This window comes from Pungitius pungitius, chromosome 13 (assembly GCF_949316345.1).
Source record: "Pungitius pungitius chromosome 13, fPunPun2.1, whole genome shotgun sequence".
Classification (NCBI taxonomy): domain Eukaryota; kingdom Metazoa; phylum Chordata; class Actinopteri; order Perciformes; family Gasterosteidae; genus Pungitius; species Pungitius pungitius.
This window is the reverse complement of record NC_084912.1, coordinates 14562042-14589435: the sequence shown is the minus strand read 5'-3', so window position 1 is coordinate 14589435 and position 27394 is coordinate 14562042. Positions and strand designations below refer to the sequence as shown.

Genomic DNA, 27394 nt, shown 5'->3' with positions numbered 1-27394 from the left:
ACGGATAGCAGAAGCGATGACTCCAGACCACACACCGGGAAGGCCGTATTAGAACCGGGGGAGGGGGGGCATCCCATCCCCATCGGTCTCACAGCATATTAAGACAAAACACACAATTTATTGATGTAGCCACACTAATACAGAGTGACTCCATTATATATCGTGGGATAAGCAATGAAAAATGTGATCATTCCCACCTGAGGAAGGTGAAGCTGAAGGTCGCTGTCTAAATGTATTCTAAAGAAGCGTTTGGGGATTGACTTTTCCTCACAGCCTTAATTATATTACATTCTAGATGGGCAGTGGTGAAGTGTTCAACTCCCTCCGCCCCCCCCCCAAACGGTGTTAAGTGCCTGGCTGATCTGTCTGTAAACCCCCTGATGAGTTTCAGTTTGCCATATCACAGAACATTCTGGATTCCAGAACGCCTTCTCTGTGACAGAGTGGAACAGAGGAACAGAACCCAGCGGGCGTATCAGTGAGGAGCTCAGTGGGAAATCCTCTACGTAGCATCTCAACAGACAAGAGACAGACAGACTTTCCTCCTCAAGTGTTACATGTCGATTTCCTCCCTGAGAGAGATGGGGGAACGATGGAGGACATGGAGCTCGAGTCCAACAAATGGGATCCAGACCCTCCTGCGGGTGCGTTCTACTCTTTTTTGAGATGAAGTTCATACTGTTTTATGTCCAGGTTAGTTGAGCCAGCGTGTTTTTGTACAGTCAACTGCAACCTAGAAGGGGAAGAGTCTGCAGCACTAAGTAAGTGCTAAGTACCGATTGATTTGCTCAAACTAAAGCAAGTAGCATAACTGAGCTCAATGCAGTTGGAGTTTAATCAACAAAACAAATCAACTGAAATACTTAAAATTGACAATACGTTTGAACCTCTGTGGGCATAACATACATGGAACAATAAGGATAATAAATGACTGATACTCAGTAACGTATACTTTGAGTGCACAGTTGCACATTTTTCAAATGCCAGAACAAATCAATATCTCTGAACTGTCTGTCAGCCAGTGGTTACTCACATTTTCATTTTAATCCGTGATATGATGTTGAACCCCTCCAACACATGTGTTTTGGTACTTTATCCAAAAGTGGAAAGCTATTGAAATAGAGACAGAAGCTATTATCGGTGGCGGCTGGTGGATTTTTGTTTATCCTAGTATGATTCAATGCAAATAAAGGCTATCTGGGTCCAGCTGTTTTACCTCTAGTTTCTCCGTCAAATTTCTTCTCTCCTGCCGAGTTCGGGTCGGGTCTTTTTGGAAGGACCCTTCCGGTGGTCGCTCTTGTTATGTTGTCAAATGGCGCCTCGGAGACTCGCCCTGAGAGCACAGCGCGGGGCGGCGGAGGGCTATGCCCAAATCTCAATGTATTTTAGGACGCTGAAATTCTAATGTCAGTCATTAACTTCATCAGTGATTGGCTAACTGCTTCTTAGACCCGCGCTTTTGGGACACGGCCCGAGCCCAGCTGAGACAAGCCGACCAGTGGAGAGGACGTGCAGGAACAGCATATATTTTGCGTACATCTTAATTTACAAATATTACTGGGTATACAGTATAATCCATGTTACAAAAACACAAATATTGACTATTTGTAAAATATATTTTAAAATATAATAAATAACAAAAATTGTTCATGATGGGGCCACGCCCCTTTGCCCTCTATGGACCAGCCGCCACTGGCTATTATTTATAAAATTCAGAACATGTTCTTAATCTAACAATATCTTCTTCTTCAATCCATATGTGCTGGTAGTTAGCCTTTCAAAAACTACATTCCCACTGTGGTGAAAAACCTTTTCCCCTCCTCTCCTGGGGCAGTCTCGCCACAACATAACAGCAAAATGAATTACATTCATATAACCCCATCCACGTTAAGCTGACGACTGCGTGCATGTTGTCGCATATCATTTTGATAAGATATAAAAATGCGCTGAAGCGTTTAGAAGCCGGGCTAAAAAGAGAGACACATCACATTACACATAATTCCCAGAATGCACTGCATACTTGAACAATGGCACGCGAGGACCATTATGGTGGCCAACCAGTATCTTGTTGACTGATAATCTTGCCTATGGTAGGTGATGTTGGGTTGAGCTGTCGTTATGTTCACTCTTTAGAAGCAGCCTCAGTAGCGCCCGTGTGTTAATGCTTCCTTCTTTGCCTCCCTCATTTCATCCCGTCACACTGCAGTAAGACGAGTTATTCCACTTGCTTTGGAACTCACTGTGCTCTAACGCAATTCAATAAAAAATAGATAACAAAAATAAAGACTAATAGACATTTTGGGTTAGGAGAGGTGGGGGAGGAGAAGTCTATTAGCCGCCATACTAGTGTGTCTCTCAGTCTCAAAGTGGTCTACACTTTTTCATTTGCTGGAACATTTGCTATTACCGTCCTAAAATAAACAGATTGCAGAAGGATTTAGACCCAAAACGAGTGTCACTTAATAACCAAATAGAAGCATTTATAGCTGTGTTGCATGAGCGCCCCAGTTATGGGCATAACATTATCCAAAAGCCCGAAGGAGCTTTAAAATTGTATTGACCCGAATAACGAGCGGCACAGGGTCACGCAGTGAGTCACGGCTGAAATAGGGTCACGCCATCATCTTCACATTATAAAAAAGTCTCACGACACCTGTGAACCAACGCTGGCCGCAAGTTGAAAACACCCCCCCCCCCCCCCCCCCATTTCAGGCCGAGGTGGTGGTCAATCTGCCCGTCCTGCTGATAGGTGCAGGAATGAAGCCCCCCCCCTCCCCACACACACACACACACACACCTTCGCCTCTCAGCAGCGAGCAGCTACTGACCCTGATCTCAAAACAGCTGCTGTCACTCCTGCTTAGCCACCGGCTGTGATTACTCTGCAGGGGTGTCCCATGAAAACCCACTGCCTCCATTCTCTCCAGCTCAACACACGAGCGGACCGCCGATGAAATTGGATATTTCCTGAACATATTCTGCTGCTTCTGCCCCCCCCACACTCCCCCCGGTGTGCTGCGTTCCATGACAATTTCAACAGCCTCTGGGGGGCAACAAAGCAGTCACATGAATTCCACAGGTGTGGAATTGCTTTCAGTGTGTTTTGGACTTTTTTTTTCTTCTTCTTGTCCCTTGACATTTCTCACCTTCTGTCTCACATGGAGGGGGAATTTTGAATTTTTTTTTACAAAAAATGATCGCAGACCGGAAATATACCGTCACCTCCTGCAACCTTGAATATGTGTTATTTCGTATTAATAATTTCCCCAAAACCCTCTGTTAAAATGTGTTGTCTTGATCTTCATCATGGCACCATGTCACTACTGAAAAAAGGTCACATTTGTCAGAGAAAAAAACACAGGAATCGGCTGAAAAACAGCGAGCCAACATCTTTTGAGTTGTGCACCTTTTATTTCAAGTATATAAAAAGATTCATTTAGTTGTACATAATCAAACTTTAAGATTACGCCGGAGGATCAAACAGATAAGCATTTGTTCGGTAAATAGTCAAGTTACCACGCAGGTCCTCGGACTGAAAGCTCCTCCTTTGGAGAACTGTTTCTATGCCTTCAGCACATGGGAACAAAACTTAGAGGCGGAAAATAAAAGCCAGTGACTCTACGCCTCGCTGGAAGTAATGGAAGCAGCTGAGACAAGCCGACCAGTGGAGAGGAGGACGTGCAGGAAGCATATATTTTGCGTACATCTTAATTTACAAATATTACTGGGTATATAATCCTCGTTACAAAAACACAAATATTGACTATTAGTAAAATATATTTTTTATTTAATAAACAACAAAATTTGTTCATGATGGGGCCACGCCCCTTTGCCCTCTATGGACCAGCCGCCACTGGCTATTATTTATAAAATTCAGAACATGTTCTTAATCTAACAATATATTCTTCTTCAATCCATATGTGCTGGAAGTTAGCCTTTCAAAAACTACATTCCCACTGTGGGAACTGTCCATGAGTAATGGTCTGTGTGTGCTTGTGCTGTGGATGTGTGAGATAGCCGTTTGCACAAGTGATCTAATCCAGCATTGTGTTACAATTTAATTTCGGTTCACTTTGAAAAGGCTTTTAATTATCTATGTCTTTGTACTTCATGTATTTACTCTACATAGACTCCATGTGCCTTTTTAGATCAAGGAGAACACCTAACATTGATGCACAAAAAATGTTAATGTATCCAGATAAAAAAGGTATGAAATCACATTTATTCCAACAAGGCTCATGATCTCATCACAGCTGGTGCAAATAGACAACGTGATAAGAAAAAATACGTTAATCGCACTGATGGAAGCAGAGAGAACCGTCTCCTCCAATGTGGAAGTCTAGTAGACAGAGACCAAACCAAGTGGTGCTCTGTTCACTCAACATAATGGAAACAGCTCACCATAGCAGTGAGAAACGTTAAAACAGCTCGTTCCCCCCAAGCATGATGTCAGTTCTGTTAGTAGTCATCAGCTAAAAATGTATTTTCCAAATGATTAATTGCCGCCATGTCATGACTTAATGTTATACCTAGCGCCATGATGTGGTTTAGCTAATAATGGTGACAATCTAGATATTGTTTTTTGCCTACTATGATAAATAATACATACAGATTAATTTAACTGCATTTTACTTTAGGAATGAAACAATCCAACTTCTAATAAATTTGACCTACTTGATTGAAACACTGATCCTCCAGTTCAGGGGAAGAGGTGCCATCACATTCAGTACTTCAGTCATTTTGGGTTGGTCCACTAATTGTTCTGATCAGACTTCTGACAAATAGGGTCTATTATCTCTGTACATTTGTTTAGTAGATGATTTGGTTGAATATTTTGGGAATTGAAAATAAACCATAGGCAATAATAGGTCGATTATGTTATGGGACCAGAGGAAGCGATGAAGTAAGAAAAAAACAATCCATAAAGATTAAATTTGTCAAAGCCACAAACAAAATGCATAGTAGTTCTTAGAAGTAAAGGTGAGGAGGACGTTATCTCTGCTGCTTCAATTTAGTCTATTCTGTTTCAAATCTCTCTCTCCTGCAAGTCAACTTTATAAAAGTGCAAAACCAAATTGCTTAAGCACCTCTTTAAATCCTTACCTAAAGCCACATTTTGTCTGAGGTTGCAATTTGGTCTTCAGGTGTGTGTGTGTGTGTGTGTATGTGTGTGTGTGTGTGTGTGTGTTTGTGTGTTAAGGCGTTAAGACAGGTGCAGGCTGAATTCCAAGAAGCTTTAAGCTTATTGCTTTTTTCTTTCCTTTTTTTCTACAGTGCTCAAGTGCTCCCAATTCGATTTGTACATGCAACTGGGAGTGGACGACCTGGCATTAATCCTGGGCTGCACTGTGTATCGTGCAGGACAGGAAGGAATCACAACTCCTGCACACCTTTACTCGCTGGAGGCCATGTTTCATTCAGGCTCTCATCTCTACACTCCTCTATTCACTTCTGAATGCATAGTATCACACAGCTGAAACTGAAGGAAACTGGTTTAAGATGGAAAAAAAGAGCATCGGTGTGCAGGCACCTGAACTAAACACTTTCTGTCACAACTACATAGAGGAAAAAAGAGCGGGTGGGGGGAAAGTGGCGGGTTTTAAAGAGGGGAAGTGGGGAAGCTGCATGCTGTTCTTTTTTCAGATCCCACTGCCGTGTCGGGAGGTGCAGGGGTAGGAAAATGGCAAACAAGCTCTTTAGTCACAGAGGGAGGAAACTCAAATGCTGCCTCGGCGAGGGACCGCGAGGGGAAACCATGCTGGTGCAGTGCTGGTGTTGGGTGGTGGCGTACATGTCGATCACAGCGACACAGTGAGGTCAATCAGGGAAAAGGGGGGCGCTGAACGTTTCTGTCTGTCAGAGTATAAGAACGCAGGACAGTCACAGCAGCGCGTCTTACTGGGATCAGGGAGAGACAATGTGGTTCCGAGGACAATTATTGTCATAAGTATTGTTGGGATTTCAGGTCCCTCCGAGTTGGTTGATGAGAAGAATCTGACACGTAAATTGATTACAGTTAAAAAGTTAACATTTATCTAGAAGAGAAAAAGATACATAGAACAATTCGCGCAGATATATCCGTAGACCCTAAGAATCCATCCCAGCAGTCTGTCTGCTGTCAAACTGTGACCTCTTTTATATTCTTCGCCCCCCCCCCCCCCCCTTACTTTCAGTTCCTCAGTCACCCTGCAATTGTTTTAAAAAAAGCACAGTAACAATTGTTTTACCTTACAAAGTCATACAAAACACTTCTCCATTACCCTAAAACCTTGTTTGGACCTGTTCATCCTAGACGAACCATTTTGTTGCAGGTGTATTGATATTTTTACTGCGAAATTTCCTGCGTTGTCACAACATTTGTTCACCGAGAAAAAGAACACACATACAGGAACATACATCTCACAGTATCTATGTCTAGTGTGTGTGTGTGTGTGTGTGTGGCCATGGAACTTTAACAAATACGTTCACCTTTGAAAACACTCCTTCTACTTCAATGCCTCTGCAGCTCTCTCTGAAATACACACACATGCACACTTCCCTATTAATTGTGTGTACTGGATCTACCCTTCGCTCGCTTTCCCTACTCTCCTGTTTGATGCGTGTGCGTGCACGTGCATGTAGCCCAAAACGCCACAGAGCTGCTCTGTATTCCCAGCTCCCCGCTGTGATGCAGAGGCTCCAGACTGAGCTATGACTCATCACGGGGCGCTCAGCGAGATCTCCGAGGTCCGACACAAAGGAACACAGAGCCCGACGGAGCGGCGGTGAGAGGCACGCCGGGCCGAATGGGCTTAGCGAGGGCGTGAGAGCTTGAAATGCTGAGGTCGTAGCCGCCAAGCTAAAAGCACCTCGGACACAATATGCCACTAAGAGGAGTAAGACGAGAGAGTAGGAGGAGAGACAGGGGAATTAGAGCTGGCAGAATCAGCTACCTGTCCACAAAAAAACGTTGCTGCTGGCCAAGAATTCATTATGGACGCCATGTGACAAACTCCCGCCGCGCCGCTGCCTCGCGGGGGGGAGCTCTGGGTGCAGAAAGGCAGATCTCAGGCCACGGGGATCACTACAGCACCACCAACGCCAGGGGGTCTCTCAATAGACGCTCGTATCGCTCAATAATCCAAGGCTGCACATGCCAACCAGCGGGGAACACGCATTAGATACGATTATTAGCTGTAGAGCCACATCTGATAAGACAGTGGTGGTTGATTGTGGTGAATTTTAGAAAGGGATGATGATAACTCAGCAGATATCCACCTTCTATATCCATTAACCGTCTGGAATGTTATGTTAGGTTGGCCTACTCAACAGTTTTGAGCAAGATCTTTTAAAATACATCTGTGCAGCACAGCGGGGTGTGAAACATATGTTTCAGCATACGTTTTGAAGATTAATTGCAGCAGGGTCAACAACAGGGTTTTAAATGTAGGTCCGAACGCTAACACAACAACATCAAACATGAGGCATGAAGTGAATGAAAATAGACAATGAATTGAAACTATTTATGTGACAGTTAATCGTCATCTTAGGTTCACGGTTGTTGTAGCCCTACGTGCACACAAGGAGAGTTGATTATGGCCAATAAGCTACCTATTTTTAGAATTTATTTTAGAATATCTTTTTTGAATATCATTCAGTTGGAATCCACCAACTGACAGATACGTTTTCTATGGTAAAATCTTTAACCTGATTGTATCCCGCCTTTTGCTAATGTCTAAATGCTAATGTAAGTCACAAACATTTTTTTCAAACATTTAAGATGCAGGTGATTGGACACAGCAGCAAACAACCACAGTAAATAATTTGCACTATATGTGGAAAATGAAGTGCAAACTATATTTTAATAGTTCATTGTTGTTATATTTTATTTCTTTGGAAATAAATATAAATGAGACATTATGGTCATTATGGTCAAACAGGGATCTGTGTGATGTCAGCAAAAGAAAGTTTAAAGGAATTTCACATATTTGGGAAAATGTATTACATATGATGAGGTGTGATTTTAATATCTTTAATACATTATGTTCAGGAATTTCTTGTAAAATACAACAGAGAAAACGTAATATTGAATAAATCTGTATACTAAGTATATATAATAAAATGATGAAGTTATTGGTAAGAAAGAGATGTACAAAAGAATTAGTGCTATGACCCCAATAACTGTTTAGAATATAATCAGATTTACACACAGTGAAGAAGATATTGCTCAAAAGTACAATCAATTATACCTAGACCTTCTTTAAAGTCATATGTGGAACTATTTGATCATTTTTTATTTTTGCATTAATCAGCAATATCAATCATCACTCAGTTGATCAATTTTCCAGTCCTGTCTCATTTAATTACTTCAGTTACTGACCGTGCAGCTTTATTATCAGTCTTACTTAACCAACCCTGAGACACTGAGAATAAGCTCAAAACACACACACACACACACACGTCAATAACTTAACGTTTTAAAGGGGGATGGTAAATTCTGATGACAACTGATATGTCCTCGGTGCATCATGTGAGCATATCCCTCTCCTGCTGTGCTGCATGGTGCAGCGGCTTGGCACTGCAGTGATGGTGTTTATTGTGATTCCACACTGTCATCTTGTGGTGGCGCGTGGCAGCGCCGGGGGCTCTGCGTGTTGTGCTATTTGAAGGCTTAAACGGTTCATTGATTTGAGTGGGCAGTGGAAAAATGTACAAAATTAGACATCAAACCTTTGAATCTCTGGAACTAAAAGCAGCCACGTGGAGCTTAATAACAAACCGGAGGAAGTAACAAAACAACCGAGACACAACGATATTCAGATATTTGAATTCTAGTAACAATACCAGAAAGAAAATTTGCCGGTAGGCGAATATCAGAATTATACATGTATTTTTATTTGCACTGATTAATAATTAGTAATCCATCTGTTTTTTTATTAGTGTTCATTATTATATATATTATTTTTTTTATTGTGAATCTGGACCTAGTTATAATCACGCCATCATTTCACACAGGTATGGTTCCAGATGGCTGTGCAGAAATATTCCATCAGAATCCACCATCCACAAACAAACCCACTCGTGCGATCAAATCCTTGCATGCTTTCAAAGGGTCTCATCAATTCTGTGTCAATAATCCCAGTGACTTTAGACCTCCATCTAATCATAAATAGAGCAGTTAGCCTTTACATTCTGCTGCTGTCTCTGTAATTGGACCTGTATTGACATTCTACAGGCTGTGAGAAAATAACAACTGCAAATTTTCACATTCTTGGCAACTTTTCTTTCTAGGCAGGTGTTCTCTTTAAATCACAGTTAGACCAGCTGTCCTATTCCTAATAGTTTGACCATGTATCAATATTACAGTATTTTATAACTTGTTCCAACCAAGTTTCCAAACTGTACCATTTGAATGCAAAAGAATGTTGTTACCATCCATTTGCAAAATACCAAATAAATGGCCAGTCCTCGGAACGGTATTAGTACACAATGCTAAACGCCTCTTTGCATATGACATCACAAATCAGCTCACTGTGCAGATAGAGGTGCAGGCAACTGGCAGATGGGGGAGCAAAGACCACCCGCACTGCAGCAAAGCCAGTGGTTTTTTCGCCGGGCTACTTTCAAATTTCCTAAAATAGTAGTAAATAAAGAAGTTCCAAATACTCATTTAGAGAGACGGCGTTAGTAAGTCGCTTTGGATAAAAGCGTCAGCTAAATGACGTGTAATGTAATGTAATGCACTAATCTCCGTCTCTGGTCTGTGAAGTTCACTAAATCATTATGATACGCTTATGCTTCAGCTTTTTTGAGTCAAATATCAGTTTGCTGAGGAAATAGTGCCTGTCACGCATTGTCAAAAGATGGTTACTGCTTTAATGAAATATATTGGCTGAGTATCCCATGCACTTGGTACTCGCTTGTCTGTTTTGTTCAGAAACATTCCAGGAGACTGTACGTATTTTTCATATGCAGTGGATACTACTTAAGGGGTTACACTTTTTTCAGCTATCTAATGAGACAACTTCAGGGATACAATCCTTCACACAGCAAAAGGGTATATGGTCCATTTATGATCTAAGCTGAGCATGACATTTTTATAGTGGAGACTACTTGATTGACAAACTAACACCTTTAATATGTGCTGCGTCCCACTGATGATGTCTTCTTAAAGGGGTTTGTGAATAAGATGGAATCTGGTGATTATCTGGATTAACAGCATGAGGATAATGAAGACTCAAGGCAGGTGGAGCACCAGTATTTTTACTCCTCTTTTCAATTATACCAACAAAAAAAATGACTCAAGGTTACAGTGTTAAGCTTTCTGGTCCTCCCAATTATGGTTAATCTAAAGAAAACTATGTTGCTTGTGTGTCAGGCTGGGACATGGCTGGACCCAAACGCAGAACAGACTGACACAGGCGTCAGGAGGTGAGTGAATAAAGTCTGTTTATTAATCGACACGACGGTGGAGGGGGGGCAGGGGCGGGCGTGAGGAGTGCGGGTGAAGGAGGGGGTCCCGGGTGATGATCTCCTCCCACGTGCAGGAACAGACAGGTGTCACTGTAACCGAGGAGGTGAGACAAGAGGTAAGTAACGGGATATACACGGAACGAAAAGAGAAAGACAACGTGCTCTCGGCTTGGCTAGGTACTGGTCACTGAGACTCGGCGAGGACTGAGGTCGACATACGTGACGTAAGTACCGATCCCACGTCGGCAGGTTGTCAGGCTCTCCCTCTTATGCCCTGGTGATTGTGGCTCCGGTGCAGGTGCGTGATTGCAGAGCTGAGACAGGTGCGTGCGAGGCCAACCTCTCCCAGACCCACCAGAGGGAGACCTAAACCAGCCTTTACCTGGGTCCAGGGGGGTGGGACTCTGACATTGTGATGTTGACCTATTTTTAGCTTATAATAACTTTACATTACATGTCATTTAGCTGACGCTTTTATCCAAAGCGACTTACAATAAGTGCATTTCCACATAGAGATACAAACTCAGAAGAACAAGTAACAAGAAAGTACAATTTCGTCAAATAAGCAGTTTCAAAACATGTTAAATACACAATTTAAGTGCTACGATTTGTTAGTGCTACGGTTTGCTAGTGTTTTAGTCAAGGTAGAGTCTAAAGAGGCGTGTCTTGAGTTTTCGATGGAAGATGTAGAGGCTCTCTGTGGTCCTGATGTCATCAGAGAGCTCGTTCCCGAGTGCTTTTCTCTCAGTGAGGGAGGAACAAGCAGCCTGGCAGATGCAGAGCGGAGCATGCAAGTTTGGATGTAGGGTTTCACCATGTCCTGGATGTAGACTGGACCTGATCCATTCACAGCATGGTACGTCAGTACCAATGTTTTGAACTGGATGCAGCCACTGGTAACCAATGAAGAGAACGGAGGAGTGGAGTAGTGTGGGAGTATAATAGTATAATAATTGTGTGCAGTGCGTGTACGAGGGTCACTCTGGTGCATGATTAAATAAGGGGCGTATTCTTATTGCTTTGTTTGCCTTTGTAGCACGATAAAGAAATGAAAAGAGACGTCAACATGGCTTACATGCAACCAGAGGTGCTTTAAATAAGTACAAATGCAGCTAGTTCATTAAATCACTTACCTAAAGATCGTGCAAAACCGTTGCTTCTTTTGAATTATGTGCAGGTATGATGATCTCAGATCTTCTTCACCCCCCCACTGGGACATCATATTGAACCCATACAAACACATTGAGCATGTCACCGGGATGTGGCTACGTCACAACCCAATGCACTTCTCCTTCAAATGTTAGGACATGTTGGGACAGCAGATATTTTTGTAACAGCTTTGTCAAAATATGATACAAACTAATGTCACAAAGGCAGAAATAAGTAGACACTTTACACCTCTTTTATTGCTATCATTCATATTTGTACACCTAATAAACATGCAGTGTTAGTATTTATTTACAACAGGTCAAGCAAAACCGATGCATATATTAGGATGGTATATAAATACATTTCACATTTCACATGTTCCAGGATCTGTGAGGTGGGTCAACTTGAAGCATTATTAGACAGTTACTACAATGGGAAAGAAAGGGCAGTTTATACGGAGGCCATCTTTTCTGTTGCCCACAGTTTCTCCACATTATGTCCTGGCCACGTTGCACATAATGTTCTGTTCTGTGATGCATTATCACATCCAAAACGGCATTGTAGTTGCGACCGGGTACGAGGCGTTCTTTGTGGTTGAACTCATAGTTCTTTGGCTTCATATTGGCACTAGTCGCTCCCCTGGGAAGACCATCAACATTACAGCGTGGTGCTATGTTGTGTAAAACCAAACAGTCTTTTGTTTTAACACATGGACTTTTCAAAGGGTCAGTGCCCTCTGACTTCTACCAAACATGGTGCAGCTGAAAGGTGAACAGTAGTGGTCACCGATAGCGTGTTGTTTTCCTTAAAACTCAAATAACAGGACAGACGTTTGACCATCCTGCATCACTGGAGACCCCCAACTCATAGTTGCATCCTTAGCAATTACAGAGCAAATCCTTTCAATGGCCTAAGCTGGCCAATTTGGTATTTTACTCTCCTTTATCACATTAATCTTAAACATAATCGAGCAAAGCAGAGTAAACAAAAGTTGCACTTGATAACCATGCAGAAAGAACAGAAACCAAAGTAAATCCTACTATTCTATTTTTTTTGAGCAAGGTGAGCAATCTAAACTATTTGTAACTCAATGACATTTTTCAAAAAATGTTAGATGTTTAAAAGGCAATGGAATATAAATGGATTTTACCAATTTAGCTTACGTTGAATTTGTATGGAATGGGTTTTACTGAAAATGAAATGCAGTGTATGCATGTACCTGTATGTCATAGTAATATTAAATACAGCAATAAATAAACATGCATCTCTGTTGTTGAAACTGAATCCTGTTTTCTGTCTCAAATGTAAAGTGTCATATTCAGTTCAGAATCAGCTTAATGGTCGAATTCCAGGTAGGCCTTTCGCGTACCTCGCCAATGAAGCCATTCTGATTGGTCCTTTCACTGCATGCTGTTTCAAAATGATCCCATCAAAAATTATATATTAACGTTTAAAAAATTGAAATCTGAAGGAAAACAAAGAGGAAATTGTGATCTTTGACTCTTTGGCTGACATCTTAAGGGAAAAAACACACTGTTCAGAAAAGGCTGAGGAGACAAGTGACAGCCTAATCATATCCACGGCCTTTTTTCATGTTGGGTAATGCACAGATGATGACATCCTATTGAAATATGCTGGCAATTTCATTCATATTCAAATCACTCTACAATGCCCAACACATCTCGGTCTGACTGCTGCTTTACGTTTTACTTTCCATACGTATATTCCTAATACGTGCTACCTGTTAACCTATCAACAATGCGGTATTTCACCTGCCCACTATTGAGACACAAAGTGTTCAACATTGAATACATACATACAGCATAATGCAATCCATAAAGGTGAATAAATAAAACATAAATAAATATTAGAATTATGCAGCAATTAGCTTACTAAGAAATCAAAATAAATACGGACATTTCCCCTTTCCATAAGGAAACATTATTAGAACAATAACACTGGCGAGGTAAATCTGATTTAGCCCACTAGCTAACATGTTAAATTGATTAAATAATCAAGGCATACCAGCTACTCTCACTAGCTAGTTAACTGGGTAGAATAATAGCCTTGTTAAACACTATAGAAAACAAGGTTAGCGTCTGTATTTTTGCACGGTTTTCAGCAGCAGTAGATTGTTGGTCAATTTCAAATAACAGTTGCTTCTCAAGCTACCTAGAGCTAGCTGCTCAAATCTTGGAAATGATATCTGTAATTAAGCCATGTTAAGAGGTAATTAGTGTTTAGAAAGTCCCAAATATAATGTCTAAATGGGGAAAATACCCTTTTCCCAGAAATTCACATTCTGAAATAAAACAACACAAACTTAATGAAATAACAAATTGTTATAATAAGAATTGGGAAATTAGTTCACACCATGTGATCTGTATATTTAACTAAATTGAATCACATGCCATGTAATTAATTTATTTATGTTGTGACTTGCTTCCCACTGACCAAGCTCCATGATACTGTTCAGGGTGGCCAGATTTCCAGAATACGACTGAAGGGATCAAAGGCCACAGCATTAATAGAGTATGGAAATATAAATGTGAGCACTGCTCAGTGAATCAGAAATATCCGAGATTTCAGCTTGGAGCAGAACGTCCCTGCTTTATAGTTTTTTAACACACTCTCCCTATGGAGTTCATTTTCAGCTCACTCGTCTCTCTCTTACACCCTTCTTCTCCCATCCATAATGTTTGCTATATCTCTCAAATGTTCCTGCAGGCAGAAATGGAGGATGAAGTCATACAAGTGGAGGCCTGAAGAGACACATGATACTTCACACAGCAGACAAACCTTTCATCTGCTCACCGTGTGGGGAACGTTTCTCTCAAATCTGCGTCAGGTGTCAATCATCCTTCCATCACAACAAAGAATCAAAGGGGGAGTCGGCTCTCCCTCCCTCGTCACGCCTCAAATTACAGCTCCATCCTCGGCGTGTCTGACAGTACCGTCTGGCACGGAAAAGATATCACTACAGCGGCGATGCAACAAAACTGGACGATTGGTTTCTTTAAGCGATGTTCAGCGTTGATGCAGTTTCACCCAGTCCGTGTCGAATGGGGCTACCATTTACCAGCTGTATGAAACGTTGAGCAATGAGTTCAAATACACAATACATTTAAAAAAAGGAGCTGTAATCTAAAGGCATCACTTTCCCCATTTGGAATGCTTTTCTCATGAATCCAAATGGGGAAATTTACACTCTCTTCTCAAAACTCACCAAAATAACGCTTACTGTACATAAATACAGTGAAATACACTTCTTGTCTACACACCCGCTCCATCTCCCCCTCTCTCTCGGAGACACAAACGCTAAAAGTACAGATAATACGTCCAGTACAGCAGGTTGACCATGACAAACGAGAGGGGGAAGGTGACTCTGGAGTAGTTGTCTATGTGGTGGGGGTTCTCCACCCGACAGCAGTATAAGGCGCTCAGCACTTTGCGGACGGTGCCCAGAGCGGTGAGGCACCAGTGGGTGCGCTTCGGGGGTGACGCTTCCGGCTTAGGCTCGCTGCCCGAGGGGCTGGACGGGCTTACGGTGAGCTCCAAGGAGGCGGGCGCCGGGGTCACGGCGGCGGCGGTCGCTGCCGCCTCCTTGCGCCTCTTGGCCCTGTTGTGATTGGAGATGGTGGTGATGATGCCGTTCATTTCGTCGTCCAGGTCGTGCATGTGGTGGCCGTACTGCAAGAGAACAAGACAACAAGGCTATTCATCCCAAGGAGCACGTGATGACATGACGATGAGGAGGACAACCGGCAGAGTTTTCGAAGCCAATGTGACCACAACACTTAACAATAACACGGCACGTCCGGGAGGGTCTCACCATCAGCATGTGCGCGTCGAGGTGAGAGAGGCTGCAGAAGTGGGCCACGGCGTACTCAATGAGCGCTCCGAAGATGAAGCTGAAGCAGATGCCCAAGTAAACGTCAATGGCTTTAATGAAGCAGTTGGCATTGGGCAGAGACGTCCGGGCTCCCATCATCAGAGTGGTCATGGTCAGTACTGTGGTCACCCCTAAATGAAAGAAAAAACACAACGTTGGGAATGTTTTATATGAGATTCTTTAAAAAAAAAAGGAGGTAATGCCAAGTTCAAAATTTACTGAGGAACACCATTAAATAGCAAAAACACAAGAGATACATAAGTCTGCCTCGACTGATCAAGCCTTTTATATCCAATGTGCCATGAAGTAGGATGGACTGCAGTTCTCTTTGTTTCTAGAACTTCGTGGCCCCTGAAGCCCTTCTGCAGTATAATGGTGGATTTAATTCAATGCAGCATCTTTCAAAAAACAAATCCAAAGCCATATCTGTGCTCACTAAAGGAGGGCAGGACTATCTGTGTGTTTGCGATCATACCATTGCCTCAAGAGGAGAAATTTGGATACTACAATGTTCGCAGTACACAGCCCCAACAGTGACACACAACATCTGCATGCGGTTTGGTGCGTTGTAAGAATGGATGACATTTCCCCGGATACAAAATTCAAAAATTGCGTTCGATCGTACCTATACAGATACGAGCTGGAACGGAGGACAGGGAAATCCAGAAGGAAACCCAGGAGAGGACCACTAACAGGCTGGAGGGGACGTAGGTCTCTAGGATGAAGTACAGAATGCTCCTCCTCAGCTCAAAGTGGAAGACCAGCTTCGGGTAATTGCCTTTTGATGAGAGGGGCAGAAGTCCTTAATAACACAACAAAACAACTGCTGTTAAAACACTTCTAGAGGCTGAGAGCAGCTTGTTACCAGTTTCATACACGGCCTCGGAGACGGAGGTGTAGTGGTCCTCCACCGTGTACTGGGCCAGCTGTAGAGTGTCTAAGCCGCTGACCGACTCGTTCCCTCGGGTCCAGTAGAACATGACGTCATTGATGTTGTAACCCCCTGTGGGAGAGAGAAGAGATGGGAGTTACATTTTCACAACAGAAAAAGCCGCATCCATTAACATATATTTATTTTCATTAAAAGTGGGTAAAATAAGTGTGTATCATTATGATTGTATTAAGGAACGCACAAGGCATCATCACCAAATACTTTAATTCTGTGACAGAAAGACAACTTGCTTTCAATTCAGTGGTTTTGGTTTCATGGCCTGCAACTTTACACTTTTACACTTTTGTCATTACGATTTTCATCTTGAACATTTAAGAAAATGAAAGAACAAAAAGAAAGGAAAACATCCAGGAGATCCACGCTGTACAACAACCCCTCAACAACTGCATTAGGGAATATCTGAAAAGGAGTAGGACCAGTACCCATGTTAATCAATATATTCTTTATATATATTCTTTACCCAAATATACCTTGATCACATGAAAGGGTTAGGGTTAACTATTCAAAATCAAGAATATCTTCTACCTGTGCTCCTATGAAACTTCCCCTCCCTTACATACCCATTCAGTGGGTTATTTAAAAATAAATGTTTTATTTAAAGGGCAAAAGAGACAGAGTCCCCCAGGCGGGCTAAAAGGACAGTGAATATCTGAGTGATTGCTAATGTTGCTCCATGAAAGCTGATCGCTGACACATCCACTATAAAAACTGTGTGCAGACACCCAACATTCGGTCGAACAAATACATCTACTTCTCCTGCAGCAGTTTGAGTGTTTGTGCGGGTGGAAACATGACGGCCACAATAGCTTAGAAAGCTGCTACAAATTATAGTGATGATGATGTAGAAACAGCATTAACAGTTTTTGCTAAACCGCAAAGCACCAATGGAAGGAACAGCTGTGAATGTTAACTCCAGCTATGCTGAAGTCTGGTCGTCTCACAGCTAAATTGTTTGGGATTGTAACTCATACTGGGGGGTAAATTCCCTCAAGTGATTCTTATCAGCACGAGATAATCATTTGGCAAAATGTGGAAACTGCAGAATGTGAAGTGCAGGAGACACTACAGGCAAAGCTTTGTTTTTTATGCTTTGATCAATATTGAGATTTCGGGGCATTTTCCTTTCATATCGTCTTTCAGACCAGCGGAGGGAAGATCACTAGATGATCCACATCTGGCTCTGCTCACCTGTAGCGCCCCTGTTAAGGTGCCAGGTAATCCTTGAGAAGACTAAGGTCTCCACACACGCTAGAGAACCGCATGTTAGTCGTTAAAACAACTGCAACACAACACTTTAAAGACCACACCGTTAATCTTTCTCGCGCGAAGCTACAGTCACCGTGGAAACAGACCGCTCTCCGCTTTAACACAGCTTGACACGCAGAGATTGAAAACAGGAATTTGCTAATGGAAATGCATTTGCAGTGTTCATGTTCACTTGAACAGACTAATCATGCATATTGCACTGGGCCCTCGAGAGCCCTGATAACCCAAATAAATCTTGGAATGAGACGGCATGCAAAATGGATACGTTCGGAGTGTCGCAGCGCTTCGATGCTGCAGTGTTTCTCCATGCTGACATTGGTTTCTATTTTCTGAGGACAGAGGCGAGAAGGTATGATTCACAACGTCTAAGGTGTATTTTTCTCATTTATCTGCAGAGGGAGCAAGAGAATAAGAAAAGTCAACCTCTCACCTAACTCACCTCTCCAATGTGTTCTACAGACACTACTGGATACATGGAGTCATGTTTGGGAAGCCGAGGTGCTGTGAGCAAAGAGCCCTAATGAAGGGCACTGGTGACTTATTAGCCCCACAGATTCTCATAGCACTTACTAGAAGCAGTTATTATTCTCCTAACCTGAAGCCCTGACATTACAGATGTGAATGAGATACAGAGAGAGGGGGGTAAGTTCAAATGTTCCCTCCGCCCCATGAAACCAAAAGAACATGTCAGATATCTAAAAGAAAAAAAGATTCTAGTGAAGAGAAGATCATAAAGGACTGCGCCTATACTCAGAAGGCACTAAATATTTCACCACAATCCCGATCTAAACGCGCCGCACCCCTTCCCACGAACTCCCCCCTGTGCGCAGGATCCACTTCTGGCACGGCATCAAAAGGAAAATAAACCCTTCAAATGCATCTTCATGAAGGGACAAAGCAAAGAGAGAGGTAGATGTAGAAAGAGAGAGAGAGAGAGACCAATAGCAGAGATGAGAGAGAAAGATGCAGAGGAGGAAGGACCCATCATCATTCTCTCAGTTACCTAACTTTAACCTCCAGATGTCTTTTTGTCTGCTCAGTGGGAGTGGATCCGCCGGTAAATGTTTGGCACTGAGGTCCTGGTGGGCTTCTGGCGGGTATCAGACCCAGCTTAGCCTGGCTGGCTGTCATTTAAGCACTGAGCAAAAGCAAGCTGCTATGAAAATATGGCAGATGAGGGACAGAGGCTGAAGAAGGATGAAGATGGACGGGGGGAGGGAAGAAAGTAAGAAGGCTGCAGAAGGCAGATGAACCCACACAGCACACAACTCACACTACTTCGTTGTGACCGGAATGGCCCGCTGCTGTTTCATCCACAGAAAGCATGCGCTCTCTCCCTCTCTCTCTCACACACACACACACCAGCGGTTTGGAAGATGAGTGAAAGTGATCCGTTTGATCCTCGGGTTTGATCCGATTCATTTGAACATTGCGCCCGCCCACCAAGTCACTGCCCCAGCCTGGAGCTGCACAGTTGGGATGCTCTGAATCAAGTGTGAAGTGTCCTTACAGCTTTCCAGTTGCAGCGTGCACGTCTGCTTGTCCATGGGATACTTGGTCAGATCCATGTTGCAAGCCACGGTGGTGGTGATCCTAGTAGAAACAAATAGAAAGTAGTTATACAAGTATATATTTCATTCTATTTTTTCCAAATTAGCTCTAGAGCATTAGTTGCAATGTGTACCTTTTGTTCAAAGAAACCACACAGCACGTTTGTGAATTATTTTCCTGCTCTGGCTGGTTGAAGTTCTTTTGTAGAGAGCCGGCCCTTTAAATATCTATGAAATGAGACTTCTCTGGCTCGTGACTGCAGATATCATTTGTAAGGCTTCACTTTGCTGTCATGCTGTAAATCTGGGCCAACACGTATGACAAAGCTTCACACAAAATCCTTTTGATCTCAAGTGTGTCACAATTGTGACACACAATTGCTTAGTGTTGTTTATTAGTGTTGAGTTCTGCAATACACCTGGATTGTATCCACATTCTATTCTATTGCTTTTCTGCATAGCACCATTATATTGCATATATTTGTATAATGCAAACAGAACTGTGTTGAAAAACAAAGTATATTCTATTAGATTTGTTGCTGTAAGCATCATTGTATTGAGTCATGGAAGTGTTTGATTTGCAGTGTTAAGCAGCTCTGGTGGTTGACGTGATGCAGCCATGACACATCGTCTCTGAGGGTTTCTGATTCAGAGATTACGGAGGGTAGTTTGGGTCTAACCTCACTCCACCCTTAGGATGAATAACACAAATTTAAAAATATTTCTTATAAATGTCAGGTATAACTCATTAATAATTGTGTAAACTTTCAAGTACAGCACATTGATTTATAAAAGGACAGAAATGGAGGTCCCCTTTAGGATTTCTGGCTTTATAATATGTTTCGTCATGGACCCTAATAAACCAAAAAACAATAATTATTCTAAATAATTCTAAAAGCTCAACCTTCAGCTCCAGTCGCCTCAGTGCTTTCTCGTGCCCCCCCCCCTTCCTTGTCACAGCACTAAAACATTTAGCACAGATGTTTTGTCCTCAACAGCATTTCTCATTGCCTCTGTCCCTCCCTTCACAGCCCGTACATTCCCCTCACTGAGCATCTCTTTGATATTGGGTATCTCTAGACTGGGCTTGACTCTGCGTTAAAAAGCCCCCCCACACACACACACACCATATAAATCAACACATTTCAAACTGCACATAACAATGTCACCCGCTCGTTAGAAATGAAAGCACGAATCAAAGGTCGTGAGGGCGATGCGGGGCCCGGTGGATGTGAACAGAGTCTGGAGACATGATTAACTGTCAGGCTCAACCCAATCTACTAACAGGCCACCCACGTGCATTTCCATCTCCCACGACGGTTACAGAGATGCCATCAGAACTAGTGGGAATGTCTTCCATGTGCTCATTTTGTCTCTTTCATTGTGTAACGACAACATGGCTAGAATGCAGTTCAGTACCACTAAGGTCCAGGCACAACCACAGAGTGTTGGGGAGGAGGTGGGAGGTCAAATCAGCACCACGGACAGCTCTCAAACCTTCCTAGACAGGCTGAGCTTAAAGCGTGTGATATGGGAGCAGCCGGATGTGTACGCTCCACCATCACAGGCTGACAAGAGCTAAATAAATTCTTTTGTTGGATCATCTATCTATTCAGATGGTGAACCCGCCGTGCTTTCATAGTCCATAGGCCCAGTCCCGCGCTAAGCCCTCGCACTCAACAATCAACTGTGGGGAGGCGCTAACGGGAGTCGATGGCCCACCGCTCTTTTCTGTACGGATCGCACGCTCCTCAATTTCTAGAATCCGCGGCAGGGATCGAAGCTCCCACCTCAGCGCGTAGAGGACGGTCCCGTTGGGGAAGATGCGAATCAGCCTGTTCTCCACGGTGATGTCGTGGAGGAAGGACTTCTTGGAGTCGACGATGAAGGTGTCGGGCACCCAGAGCAGCTCCACCAGCCGCCCGTCCAGGCTCAGGCTCTTGTTGCCCTCGAACACCAAGCGCTCGTCCGTCCAGCGCTGGCGGAGGAATATGGTGGCAGTGTAGTCCTGTGGGATCAGAGGTTACAACAGAGCTAATGGACTGCTTTGACAAGGGTGTCGAAAATACGCTGATATAAAAGTGATGTTCCTTTGGCCAAAAAATATCTCTTTGCTGTGAACACGCATTTTATTGAGTCAGCTTTACTTTTCTTCTTCTTGCATTGTTGGGTATTAACGGTGTCAGGTCTCTAAGCTCCTTCTCAGGCTGAAGCAACAGTAATCCACAGATTTGCTTCACATCAGCAAATCTGTTATGGTTTTCAGGACTATCAACATATTTTTGTGTCATCCATTCCATGAGCAATGTCATCATCCGGACACTGTTTAAGGAAGTGGCTGAGGCATCTCTCTGCAAACAACACACGTTGATATAATATAATAATATAACGTTCGGTTTCATTAAGCAGATGAAAGCTATACTGGATGTGCAAATAGGATAATAGATAGAAAATCTCCTTGAACAGCTTGTGTTGTAAAATATTGAAAAATGACATTTTCTCAGTGGCTATGCTATCTTTGAAGACAGTGGTTTGGAAAACGTCCTAGTTATATGTGGGGAGATTGTTGTCTTCAAACACCTCAATGAGAGCAAAAAGGACAGCAGGAAGAGCCTCTAGTTCCCCCCCCTGGAATTCTGCCTCCAAGATGATCGCGATTAATTCATTTCAGAATGTAAGATGAATTGACTGTCTGTGTCTTAAAAAAAAGCCTAAAATAAGAGCTTACCATGTTGATCTCTGAGATGGTGTCAATACTGGCAATGTCCAGGCTCATACCCACCGTGACAGGTCCATCTACAAATAAAGAACAAACCGATAATAAACTGCTGCTTGTGTCATCTATTCTTTGTCTACGATACGTTATCTTCACCATTAAGTTAATGCGGCTGTGAGCGTTCATGCATACACACAGATAGCTACTGAACTGTGACTGAGTGGGTTATATAACTTATGAGAGTGTGTTAAGGAACAGGGAAATACAGTTTTTTAGGACCAGCACATTTAAAATGCTAAACACACTCAGTGGAGTGAAGAATTAGTCCTCAATGATTTGCCATCAGAGAGGGCTGTCCTTCAATTCTGCAGCTGTATTAGCACTGTCGCTTATGGAACCACTGAAAGTTTATGCCTTATGTCAAACAATTAAAAAAAATTATATCAATGAAATAACATGAAAATATATTTTAGAATTTCTGATGACATAAAAGTATCTGCTGAAAATAAGAAGCCTTGGTTAGCATCCATTTACGTTAAATACCAGTCATGCAGTGAAATCCTGTGAAACTCTTAAAGTAAAGACGAAAACACAGACAATTCTTAAACCTGACAATGTAGATACCTTTCAATCACAAGGTAGCCCCGCCCTAAAACATAATCAGCTGCATTTAACTCTACAATGGACCATCATTTTGACTAAATGGAAATGATACTGTGTTGAAAAAACTACCAACTGAGACCATAAACTCATCTTTACAATGTTTAGGTAATAAATCACATACAATCAGACTTGCTGGCTATTGGAGAGAATGCAAGCTTCAGGCACTTCCACATTGGCTTTACTTTTCAGAATGAGATGTTGCTGCCCAAAGGTTCCTGGTCAATTTTATTCTAGGACTATTTTTTGAGGAACTAAAGCGTGGCTTTAGCCCACTGACTGCGTTTTATTAGCGGTCTATTCCGTGAAGGTTTCTTCTTCAGCATGAGAAATAATGATTGAGTTTTGAGTAAGGGGGCGGAACTGTCTGCACTGAGCAGACCTGCTGGCTGCGCCCGAGGCTGTCTGGCCAGAGGAGGACAGTGATGAGCAGTGAAACCTGCCCTGTGTACCAAAATGTTGAAAATACTCGAGCTCGCACTGTGTGTGTGTATGGCTCAAAATGTCGTGAAAACACAAAAGCAGGCGGGTGATGACAGCGTTACAGATGTCCCACGTCCAGTGGAGCATTTCTTTTCTCTCTCAAGGGAACGAATGGAATCAGAACAGAAGTTCTCATAGTCCGATGCAAGTACGTGTGCGTGGGTGTGTGAATGTGTGCGTTTGCTCCTATCTTTCTGCCCCCAGTTCATGTTCCAAGGTAAAGGGACGCTAGGTCATGCTGAAAAGGCTTTCGGTTTGGTAAAGGCTGAGGTGTTATTCGCGCTCAAACTGCAAGTAAAGAAATCATAATCACATTGTGGAGGATTCCTCGGGGCCCAGAACAATAACGCGGTGAGGGATTTTACGATGAACTGCCAAAACATTGTTCCTCAGGGAGCACTGCGATAGACTCTGCTTCTCTATCGAGAGAAAAGTCTTCTGCTGAAAACTGGAACACGATTCACAATGCATATTAGCGGGTCCTTATCCCGGTGGAGCTGCTCACATACACTTATATTTTCTCATTTATTTGGATAATAATATTTTAAGTATGAAGCTCTCTTTTAACTGTGTCGTACCAGAGTTTGCTTGTTTTCCTCTGCATGTATTTCCTCATTACCATTGTATTACTTCCAAAGGAATCATGGGATATATATTATATATATATTATAGATTAACTTTGTTCCCTGCCAAGCAAACTTTGTGTGACTGGGGTGCTTTGTTTCTGTGGCTACGTGTGTGTGCAGTTTCCTTACTGTCGAAGAAAGGCCTGAGGTACTTGTTGTATCCTTTCATCAGCTTATGGATGGTGGGAGGCAGAATATCTCCCTCTTTCACTTCGGCGTTGAGCATCGAATTTTCCAACAACCTGAGATCAAAGACAGACGCAGAGAGACAGAGAGGAGGTGAAGGAAAAAACAAAGAGACAAAAATGATGTTTCATCACTCATCCCCTCGTGCATTTACGAGTCGGACAGCTCTTCGCGAACAAAAACACTTCTCCCCGTCCGTTTTGTAATTCACTTACGCCTTAAAAATGATTCGCTTTCACATGATATTTCTTTCTAGCCTGTCCCTCAATGCTATCCTTAAAAAGCACATTGCAACGTGGGAAGATGATTACATTGCTGGCAATTGCAGCGGGGAAAAAACCACTCGCTGCACCTTCCCCAGTGGTGGGTGTGTGTATGTGTGTTGCTGTGTAAATTGGGCTCTAAACACGGAAATGCCTGCTCTGTGGAGAAAGCCCCGGGGCACGTCACATGATGTAAAAAGGAGCAGAGGCAAGACGGGTTGGGCCATGTGCAGAGGCAGAAAACATTCATCTCCGAATGCTGAAGGCACTTAAGAGGTCCCCCAAAGCCCCCCCTCCCTCTCCTCCTCTCCCCTTGCCATAGGTGTGCTGTCGTAGTCAAATGAGTGCGACAGGAGTGCAGGAATACAGAGTGGTGATGCTTTTCATTTAAGACTCATCAAATGCCAAAAGTCATTCATTGCCTGAAGGTGGAGGCAATATGTGTTTCAAATCACCAGGGGGCTCCTGAAAATGAGTTTTGACACTTAAATTGCCATGAAAGAGTCGATGGATTTGAGTCCAGACTATTAGTTGTTTCAATCTCGTGCCAATTATGTAGACCCTGTTGCTTGTTGTTAAGCCTTCTGGTTTGTGTTATGGAGCGACCTCTTTTTGCAATCCAGCAGCTTAACTGCTATTTGAACTGTTGCATGCCGTTGCCTCATGGTAACGCTGACCCTGTTTGTATATGTTAATTATTGAAACGTCTCCGGATGAACGCAATGACTTATTAATGGTAAGATGCTCCATGCATGTTCTGCAGGGCACACAGACGTTGCACTTACCACTAGAAGCTCTGTGAGGTGAGTTCAATGCTAACGATTTTACAATGGACTAGGAACATCAACCTGCTACTGGAGTAACGCTGGAGTGCGGTTGGCACGCATTAGTATGCATCTTCAATCTGGACCAAACTGACAACACTGACATACCTAGAGCCCTATGGCTAAAAATGTGATCATGGCCCCATGATCTATTTTTCTGATTTATGACAACTTAAAGAATACATTGGAAACTCCTACTTAAATCACCTCACAGCGAGAGCCCAGAATATGAATCACATGTCCTTCTCATGTCTTCCACAGGAGAGGTCGGGCCGTTAATCTGTCAAACGGCCGAACCTCTGCACAGGCTTACCAAATTGAGAAAAGAAAACAAGGCAAAATTAAGTTCCCTTTGCACAACTCAGAACTTGTCTCACCTGAGTTTGTCAAATCAGGTTAGACTGTTGGGTGACCTGCTCCCGGCGCAGCGCTGCATTGCCACATAAAGTCTCAATCACCTGTTGTTTCAGCGGATCGTAGAGAGCCACGTTGGTGGCAGCGCTTCGCCTGCGGCATGCTGCATGCTGCATTATCAATCTAGGTCGTCCTGTGTGACCCTCGTTGCATTCAAATCGTGGTTTTACATCTTTTCTAAATGTGTACACATTTTGTTGTAAACAAAACATGACGGAGGGAAGCAAATACAGAAAACAGCATTGATGTAGCACGTGTTGTTAGCCGCAGTGCTACCGATATCTGATGTTCGTCAGGGTTTTACGGTCTGACAATGAAATGCAGCGTCTCCCACCAGAATGTGGGCTCAAACCTTGCGCCTCTTCTCACGCTATCCATCTCGATATCAAATCCCCAGACTTTTGGCTGTCTAAACCTTCACCTGGAGCCGGAGGATGAGACCTGAGCTTCTCCAACCTGCCAAAGCATTCGCTATCCACCGAGCCTTTACATCGGAAAAGTATTAAATCCTCCCAGAATCCCACTGATATGATCAACATCTCCTTGCTATGTCTGTGCGAGTCGGCTTGTGAAGATGATTGTGAAGACAAGAGGACATCCAGGCTGTAGGACGCAGTGGGAACCACACGACGCACACAGCGCTAACACGAGCACGCGCACAAACAACCAGCTCTCATATTTATGTAGGGTAGGCTCCCTCTCCCGACCCAGATGAGAGTGCAGTTTCCCAAGATGCACGTTGACAGCAACTGACACACCTGCCCACCAGGCTGCCTATCAAATAACAAGATGACACGTTGAATGCCCTGAACTGAGCAGAGGATGGCCCCCACAATACTAAGTCACAGGCTAGAGAAAAAACTAAAACTATAAATATATGCGTGTGTCTGTGTTTCAATCCGCGGGAGGAGCTCTGGGTTAGCTGCCATTTATTCTACAGGATATTATGCACATTTGAATTTACACTTAACAGCAGGGTTAACAGAGATTATGCAACCATGTCATCAGCTGGTTTTTGACCCACAAAATAAACACATGCAGGTGACACTTCAGGCGCCTGAGAGTGGGACATCTTGTCCAAGCAGCACCTGGGCCATCACGTGCTGACATGGGCTCCAGCCTGTGCTCCACCTCTGAAATGAGCAGCCGGCATCCGTCTAATGGATGGACGGAGGCTTCAGTCTTTCACATGACTTACTAAGGGCCGTGCTAAAAACACAGGAGCCACCAACGTTGGACAGCGAGCTTCTAGATGATGCAACGCGCATGGGCGGATCAGCACTGCGGCTCCCGACTCAAACGGGTCAGCGTGCCAGGGTGCCAGCTGGTGGAGCCCCTTCTCCTGCTCCTTTACCCGGAACTATTCCCACCTCTGCCGTACGTTCAAGTCCAACCGGCTCCTCACTGTCTCCACATTCACTCATTCATGTTGTTTCCTGTTCCCCAAACTCCCTCAAATGAACTCCCCACTCCTTGTGCTGAAGGAACCTGGAATCCCCGCAGTCATTCGCATGCCACAACAGTAGCACAACGTGTGTGTGTGTTCTGTATGCGCATAGGGGGCAATTTGATTGAATATTCCCCCATTAAAGAGCATTGTGCAAATCAGCTGAGCATGGCGGGATTTGGGTTTTTTTCGTGGTGCCCCCAGAGTGCAGCATGTAAACAAATCAGTTATACAAACTGTTGGTCATATTAGTTGTGTTTCTTTCCTTATATCAGTAAATGGTAAAGTTGTGTTGGTGTTTATGTGAGTTGTATCATTAGGTTTTAAAGGATAAAGGTCATGTCTGGAATAAGATACAGATTCAATCCTTTCAATGTTACGGCTAATGACATTTGTGTTCCAAGTTTCTAGTGTTGCTAGGTACAGTAGGCCATAAGGAGGCATCCATCGATAGTGACAGGCTGTCACTCCTTTTTAGAGAATATCACTTTAAATTGTTTTGCCACTGTTGAAA

At 43.2% G+C, this 27394-nt stretch overlaps 1 protein-coding gene across 1 annotated transcript in view; it reads right to left on the bottom strand.

Annotated features, from left to right (window-relative positions):
• Positions 1 to 11832: 11832 nt before the first annotated feature.
• The window catches only part of LOC119214387 (gamma-aminobutyric acid receptor subunit pi), a 32979-nt gene continuing 17417 nt past the window's right edge, over positions 11833 to 27394 (bottom strand). The window contains exons 3-10 of the mRNA XM_037466137.2: positions 23876 to 23988; positions 21990 to 22057; positions 21052 to 21269; positions 19222 to 19304; positions 16359 to 16496; positions 16119 to 16271; positions 15434 to 15624; positions 11833 to 15291 (exon numbers count right to left, since the gene is read on the bottom strand). Coding sequence (XP_037322034.1) covers positions 14920 to 15291; positions 15434 to 15624; positions 16119 to 16271; positions 16359 to 16496; positions 19222 to 19304; positions 21052 to 21269; positions 21990 to 22057; positions 23876 to 23988 — 1336 coding nt within the window. The 3' untranslated portion in view covers positions 11833 to 14919. The remainder of the gene's footprint in view (positions 15292 to 15433; positions 15625 to 16118; positions 16272 to 16358; positions 16497 to 19221; positions 19305 to 21051; positions 21270 to 21989; positions 22058 to 23875; positions 23989 to 27394) is intronic.